The 7,902-nt window shown below is 34.6% G+C and overlaps 1 protein-coding gene and 1 long non-coding RNA gene across 6 annotated transcripts; one reads left to right on the top strand and one right to left on the bottom strand.

Annotated features, from left to right (window-relative positions):
* Positions 1-52: 52 nt before the first annotated feature.
* On the bottom strand, positions 53-7,002 carry LOC106787602 (CBP80/20-dependent translation initiation factor). Of its 4 annotated transcripts, none has more exons than XM_014750127.1 (10): positions 6,655-6,704; positions 4,383-4,586; positions 3,263-3,347; positions 3,042-3,141; positions 2,203-2,425; positions 1,850-2,081; positions 1,638-1,756; positions 1,406-1,549; positions 985-1,113; positions 53-578 (listed from the first exon to the last, which is right to left on the bottom strand). In XM_014750127.1, the coding sequence occupies exons 3-10, from the start codon at positions 3,345-3,347 to the stop codon at positions 348-350; spliced, it is 1,263 nt and encodes a 420-aa protein (XP_014605613.1). In that variant the 5' UTR covers positions 4,383-4,586; positions 6,655-6,704; the 3' UTR covers positions 53-347. The 4 variants fall into 4 exon arrangements, with proteins under 4 accessions (XP_014605613.1, XP_014605612.1, XP_014605610.1 ...); XM_014750126.1 differs by lacking the exon at positions 6,655-6,704 and adding an exon at positions 4,852-5,451; XM_014750124.1 differs by lacking the exon at positions 4,383-4,586 and having other exon boundaries at positions 6,655-7,002.
* Positions 7,003-7,097: 95 nt separating this feature from the next.
* LOC106787603 lies at positions 7,098-7,797 on the top strand. Of its 2 annotated transcripts, none has more exons than XR_001381805.1 (3): positions 7,098-7,222; positions 7,296-7,367; positions 7,400-7,797. It is a non-coding gene; the product is annotated as an uncharacterized LOC106787603 (long non-coding RNA). The 2 variants fall into 2 exon arrangements; XR_001381806.1 differs by having other exon boundaries at positions 7,117-7,208.
* Positions 7,798-7,902: the final 105 nt, after the last annotated feature.

The raw sequence follows: 7,902 nt of genomic DNA, 5'->3' as shown, positions 1-7,902 counted from the left end.
TATGTATATATATATATATATATATATATGTATATGTATCGTACACGTTTGTCATGATTTATAAAAGAAAGTAGAGAGAAATTGGAAATGAGAAAAAGAGAGATAGAATGAATGGTCCGTTAAAAGAGAATCAATCCGTGAAAAGTTTTTCAATCGAGTAGAAAAAAATAAATTGTGAATGAACGCATGTACGCGAGTTCGAGCTTTGACAACGCACACACACACGCACCACACAGACTCACACACATAAACATACACACAAAGAAATGTGAAGACCAATGGATCGATAGATGTATAGGTGGATGGATGGATGGATGGACCGAAAAAATAAATAAAAAGAACAAAGATCATTTGGAAGTCGATCCAGGGTAATAATAGACGACTGCCGGCGCTGGTAATTGCCAATGGGCGGCATGTAATTCTATTAATTGTAGAAGCGTTTTCCTCACGGATGGAAGAATCGTCTCGTCAGCAAGAAAGGCGTCTCGTAGACTTCCAAGAAGTTGTTGAAGTTGTGCTGGTAATTCAACATCCAGATCCTTACCAATGCAAGTGAGAATGAAGAAGAGACAATCCGTCTACGGTGAATAGGGAATTCGAAGTAACGTATCAAGATCATGAAGTTATGACATTGAGATAAGTAGATCACTACTACTCGGTCAAGGTGTGATGAGCTGAACGAAGGTGAGTAACGATATTAGTATTAATGCAATATGTGCATAGATCGATACGCGTATTCTTACATTCATTGTAATTATAAGAAATACTTTTTTGTATGTTTTTTTTTTTTTTAAATAAATTACCAACATCAATATAATACAGCGAGGGGGGGAGACAAAAGTATTCGTATAGTAGTAATAAAATGTCCATGTTCCTTTTTTTCCTTCGCTGTATAATATATGTATACATATATTTTTTTTTTGTAACAAATAGAATTATTTGTATTTCACCTTCATTCAAATAAAAAAAATTGTTTATTCATACCTCGGCGAGAGAATTTACGACCGGAGGCTGCAAACAATCCTGACAACATTTCCAGAGTAACGTGAGAAGTACACGGCCCGGTGGAACTCCTTCTTGTTGCGTCTTCAGTTGAAGTTGTCGTCGTTTCAGCTGCAGTGCAACATAATTACATAGATAAACGTAATACATACCTATTATTCGCATATACATTTTTGAGTTAAACAAGGTTGCACAACATGTTGGTAAGTAAGCCATTGAATCAAGGAACAATTACTTGCCGCAGGTAATAAATGCTATGAATTCAACGAGTTTTTTTTTATGCGAAGCTTTTTTTGTACCTGTAAGAGTTACTCAGGAGACACGGATTTGATTTGCTTTTTTTGTTTAGTTAGTCGCTACTAGAAGACACAAATCAATTCAGTAGAAGATACATTCTCCACACCTGACAGTACATCTCGTTGAGGAACATCATGAAGGCCGAATAACGGTGACAACCTGACTCATCTCGAAGTATTCTCGCACGATCTTGGTACCATTGTTGACATATGTTCAAGAGTGATTCCAAGAAGGTCTCGTTACTTTCTTTCTGGATAATAAGATATCAACGTAAGTAAAAAAACGAATTTTATTTGATTAGATTATATATTCAAAGAAATATACGTTTGAATTGGTACCTCTATGATAGTGATGCAAATCTTTGCAGCTGGTTCTGCATATCGACGATTTTCAACGGTCCGTTCTAATATATGTCGTACGAGTTCCATAAGCGAACGTGCATTCAATAGATTTGGATCTGAAGGGCGAATATTTTATGAACATTTTCTCAAACTTTTTCCGAACGATAATATTTCTTAAAATATAGAAGTTTGACATTGACGTCATTTACCATCGATGGCTCTTAAGAGAGTGTCTTGAACCGGGCACGGAAACTTTCCTAATTCCGAAGCATCAGAGATATTAATTGCTTTAGCAGCGAGAACATCGGCAGCGTTCAGACTTTTCGAACGTTTCAAACCGTAAGTGGACACGAATGATAGAGACTTCGTAAGTCTTCCTACTTTCGGTGTGCTAGATTTCCCTTCATTGTGGTCCACATTGAAGTGAACTCTATTTGTACCCTGTCAGACGAAGACAATAACTTTTCTAATCCATGTTATTCCAAACCTTTCAATATATCAAATTTGCTTCTGATCGGACATTATAGAAAACTTGTCAATTGTCTTATCTAATCAAGCTTACGTGTAAGATATTTCCGCTGGAAGCAACCGTTTCCAAAGGATGTCCCTGTCTCGACGAACTCGAATGATGGCTACCATGAGAATGTCTCTGTTGATGTAAGGGATGATGCAGTTGCTGTTGATGTTGCTGTTGTTGCTGAGCGTAAAGATATCGATGAACGTTCCCACTCGATTTGCTGTGCTGTAGATAATACGGGGTACGCTCTGAAGCATTCGTCCGAGACCTGATCCAGACATGCCCGCTTAAATGTCAGTCTATTTAAATGTCAAACTATATGTTAATTTGTATTCCTGCAATTACATAACGCGTGCATCGAAAAGAAAAAACTAAGAAAGTAGATTGCCATCGGATGATTATTTTCTTACTCATTGCATCATCAGGATGATTAAATCAAACTGTCGAACGGTATTCGGATCTTCAAAATTTTAACGTACGACGTTGAATATAAATAAGTAACGTAACGTTTCACTAGCGAGAGAAAGTATTTTAGTTTTCATTCGAAACATCCACCACACACGTATACATTTTCTACGTGCGTACAAGCATTCTCATATTCGATTTAAAACTATCAATGACCAGGCCAGTACGAATCGAAAACGATTCATTTGACTATTTTAATCGATTCGTATGCATCCTCGATACGAGCTTTCAATCGTTTTCTGTTGTTTCAAAATTCAATTTGAGCTAAAGAGAATAATATGCCCTCTTGTGAATTTGATTGTATCTTAAAATAGATAAAAAGAATAACGCGATTTTTCTTGGTTATAATGTAGGTTTCAAATCCGGCATTTCTTTTATACGTCTTCTAAGGTCTGTCCCTGTGTGTAACGCGGACTCACTTAGATGGATGCGAATCGTTCTGTTTCATAGTGAACTCCTTAGCATGTACGTTCAATCTTGGATTAGTGACGTTCGCCGTTGTCCCTTCCGTTCTTCCACCTACCAAGGTTACGAAAGAAGTTTTTTAAAAATGTCTTGAGTCATAAATCGACGATGAATTAAATATTTATTCGACGAATATATTAACATTATGAAATGATAAATGAATTAATAAATTTACCTGGTGGTCGATAAATCTCTAAAGATGGTTTAGTCTTAGTACTATTTATGTTATTAGTTCCTTTCGACTGAATTGCATCCTTCATCTAAAAAAAATATAAAAACATACATTGTTCATAATATACAATTTTATTTAAAGCTTAAACTTAAATCACTTAGTAATGGTGAATATACTGCAAATTTGTAAAATTTAATTGTTATATCATTAAATCGATTAAAACGGTATAAATAACATTTTAATTGTTATAGTTAAAGAAAGGGAAACGCACCAATTCGTGATTAGGTTTTAGAAGCAATAAATTAAAGCACGCGTTATAATACGTGACCGGTTAGTGTTAATATCAAACAATTACATAGGGATTTAAAGGGGCGAGAAAAGCAATAACGGCACGTAATAGAATAGGTAGTTGTTTTATTGTTTCGAGATTCCCTTTCTTTCCCAAGCTGTTTTTATTAACTACTTGAATTCTCTCCCAACAATTGTATGTATTCGTGTACTATCATATGTATATGTAACATATATATGTACGTTTGTATATATATATATACATACCTTCTCAGTTACATTCGTACTTCGAAATCATATTTTTCGTTCGCACGTAAAATAGACTTTGACGAAATAAAAGTTACCTCTACAATACTCCAATATTGCTTCATAAGAAACAGAAAAATACTGTGGGAATAAAAATCTCGAAAAAATTGATGAAGATCGTATATTATTTTTTCGAACAAGACAAAAGCGTCTATTTGAATTTCGCGCCAGTAATGATGGTTAATGAACCGACGCGCGTAAGCGAGTGGTACACGCGTTGACGTTGATTCCTCGAATTGGACGAAGGTTCTTTTCAACGACGATGACTACCACGACATTTGACTTTAAACGTTCATCAATGCCATATACTACTGTGTATAGAAAGTGTCGAAGCCAAAAAGAGAGAGAGAGAGAGAGAGTGAGAAAAAAGAGAGGAAGAAAAAGAAAAGGGCAGACATATAAAAACTAAAAGAAAAAATTGATAAAGGGAAAGAAAGAGAGAGAGAGAGAGAGAGAGAGAGAAAAAGAAAGAGAAAAAATAGCAAGGACAGATAGACGAGCATGAAAAACGTAGGGGGATTAAACTTACAGTGAAGAACGTGAGAGGATCATCCTTTTAAAGATCCTTGAAAGTATCGGCAAAGGTAAATCCACGTCTTGGAGCGCAAACAACGCTTTTCTAGCAAAAGCGCGTTACGGAAACGCGTCACCGCTCTTTGGCGTCGAAAGAAGCGCGCTTGGTTKCTTGTTCGTTATTTCGCTCGCTTCTTCGTTCGTTCGTTTCTTCTATCGACTATTGTTCGGTAGTTGTGATTAGTCCGACGTGAAAAGAAAGACGATGCGGCGAAGCGACAAAGAATACGAGAGAGTGATATTCTTACGTCGTGACACCCGCGTAAGTTCAAGAATGACGAGAAGATATGGAAGAAAGGAAAAGAGAATTAATAACAGACAAAAAGAGACAAAGAGTGAGTGAGTGAAAGAGAGAGAGAAAGAGAGAGAGAGAGAAAGAGAGAGAAGAAAGTTATATAGAAAGAAAAGGAAAATTCTCTGTACACCTTTTTTCCGCGTATCTCGAACACTACTACGGTAACGTTGTCAGCAGTAGGAAGAGAGAACCGACTCCAATGACTGGGTACTAATAATAGATATGGCAGAGCCAAGAGAGAAAGAGTGAGAGAGAGAAAGAAAGAGAGAGAGAGAGAGAGAGAGAGAGAGAGAGAAAGAGTACACTAATGCACTTAAGCGAGAGCGAACAAGAATATCTATAGTCAGGATATGTGTGTTTGTTCGCCGCTACTGGCCTCTTCTACGCTACGAGTATTAACGTTCACTGGTGCGACTAGTAGACTGAAATATCCAACAGACTCATCGGGATGAGATCCTAGTCTATTCTTCTCACTCTTTCTCACTATTTCTCTCTTTCTCTTCCTTACTCTCTTTATTTCTTTCTTTTGAGTTAGCGCGTACATCGTGCACCTTCGCCGTCCAAAAACTCCGCGCTTAAATCGTCAAAACAAGATGGCGACACGATTACCACGCCGAAGAATATGAGAGAGAGAGAGAGAGAGAGAGGGAGGAATGAAACACTGAGGTCTTAAAACGTGAAAATCCATGCTTAACCTGTGCGGTATCGTCGATTTATATACTCCAATGGAGTCTTTAAGGATTTTCAGTGAAAATTTGTTAAGTTCCTTCGTTAAACTCGGCTCTCGGATTTCTTAGAACAGAAACAGAGAAAGAGAATGAGAGTGAGAAGAAAGGAAAAGTTTTTGGAACTTCTTCCTCGGAGTACTTTTCACTCATTCTTTCTCTCTCTCTCTCTCTCTTTCTTTCTCTGTGTGTTTGGCTTTGTGTTCTTCCTTATTTCTTCTTTTTTCCTTCGTTCGTTCGTTTTCAGAGATACGGAATTACAGTATTATGCTCGAGAAGGTTCGGCTCCATTGTTTAAGGATAGAGAAATTTTACTAAAAAGTTTTTCGAGAGGAAACGTTTTAACGTAAGAAAACGTTTCTCTATTAGTTTCCATTGTTATTTTGACTTTTATTCTTTAGTCTTATTAAAATATCTACAATACTCTTTTCTATATATTTGTTAGAATTTATTTGAATCGCTTTGCATTTTCATCATTATTTTGTAATATTCAAACTCCCATATAAGGACCATCTCGTTCGATAAATATCGAGATTTATACTTCGATAGTTTTAGAGTTCGATACTTTTATGGAAATAGAATTAGTCTCGAGATCGATGACAAATGTCTCTCCTTTTCTCTCTCGCTCTTTTTCAATATCTTGTATCCTCGTCACGTTCTTTTTGACGTCATCCGTATAAAAAATCGAACAAACTTATAGATATTGAACGACGAACTACTATTGCTACATTTTCAACGAAAATAATGCAGACTAGTTAGACGTTTATGTAAAACGGAAGCAATCATTCTATTTACGAAAATCGTAATAAGCTGTACCATATATATATATGAGAATATGTATACATGTATGTGTATACATGTATGCATGAAAAGAGGAAAACTGAAATATCGTTGACACTCATCAAGAAATTCTCATGCGATGATGTAGTTACGTCTTTACGTATATTATGCTGACTATAGAACAATACGATTCGAATTTGCATTCACTAAAGGACACCTGTAATCTTTTTTCAATTTAACGTAAAACAAAAGAAACGATTAATCTAAATATTGTTCGAGAAAGTAGTTTTATAACAAATGTAATCCTTAACAATTCCATTCCTGAGTCTCATATATAATATAATATACGAAATAAATAAAAATAGAAAAACAAGCATGATCGTGAATATTATCGATAATATATATTATATTATTTTATTTAATCTCACCTTTGCACCGAGTTTATTAACTAGTCGTGTCTTCACAGTTGAATTTGTCTTGATCGGTTTTGTTGTAGCTGTACATCGCATCGTATGCAAATGCATCCGGTTGATCTATAGATGTTGGTTGCTCTAGGGAACTTTCAGGAAAACTATTTATTCGTTTAAAACGTTTGAACATTAGAGTTAAAATATTGCGGGAAAACTATTAATACGAATTCGCATGTAACAATTACGTTTAACGTTAGTTGATATATGGTAACTTTAATAATTATTATAATTATTAATTTTAAAAAATCCTTTAGCAATTTGATAACGATAGTGCGACACGTAAAAGAATCGAATAACTGACTACTAATATGTTGTAATGAATAGGAGCGGGAGAGACCATACGAAGTGATCGTATAAGCGCCGTACATGGCGCTCGATTCTATACTCGAATCTCGATCGATAATCGAAATGAAATCGTTTGTTGCGATATCGTCATTTTGTATGCCAGGCAGTGCGATTGAATGTTCAGTACTGAATCCTATCAAATATTAATATAGATTTAATCTTTTGTGGTATATTTTCTTTTGTAAGCTTTTAATTACTATGGTTTATTTTAATTTGCTAAGTATTATTAATAAATGCTGTATTTCGTTTTTTAGGTTAGATACGATGATCAAGAAAGAAGTAATATTTTGCTGCTTCAGAAATGATGTGGGAAAAAAGTATTACAGGTATAATTCTTTGATGCTTGTATTTATTGCAGGTTCAAGGAAATTAACCTGATTAGTTGGAACTATGAAATAGGATGAAGCGGTAACTGCAAGAACAATGCTGAGAAAATTATAAGAAGACCAGTCTAATATCTGAGGTAATAGAATTTACCAATATTATTTTACTCTTTTCATTTGTTTTCTTTATTTTGTTCTATTTTATTTATTTTAATTATATTATTTATTCCTTTAATTGCTGGTTTAAATAGGTAATTGTGGATTAATTTAAATTGTATATTAAATTCTCTCCAATACGTTGAAATTGGTAGATCTTTATGTGTTTGCATACTAGAAACAGGAACACTTGTAGCAAATAGAAGCTTTCATTATTTCAATAAATATCTACTTTAGTTAAAAGCAGTTTATATTAGAAATATTTTTCTTATTTAATTGTTCATTATTTATATAAATTTGTATAAAATGTTGAAACTAATACGTATCACTTTATACAGGAATTTATAAATATTTAGTATATTTTATTATTAGTCAAGTTATA

This window comes from Polistes canadensis, unplaced genomic scaffold, assembly GCF_001313835.1.
Source record: "Polistes canadensis isolate GaletaPanama2010 unplaced genomic scaffold, ASM131383v1 scaffold_107, whole genome shotgun sequence".
NCBI lineage: Eukaryota > Metazoa > Arthropoda > Insecta > Hymenoptera > Vespidae > Polistes > Polistes canadensis.
This window is presented reverse-complemented; position numbering and strand designations above follow the sequence as displayed.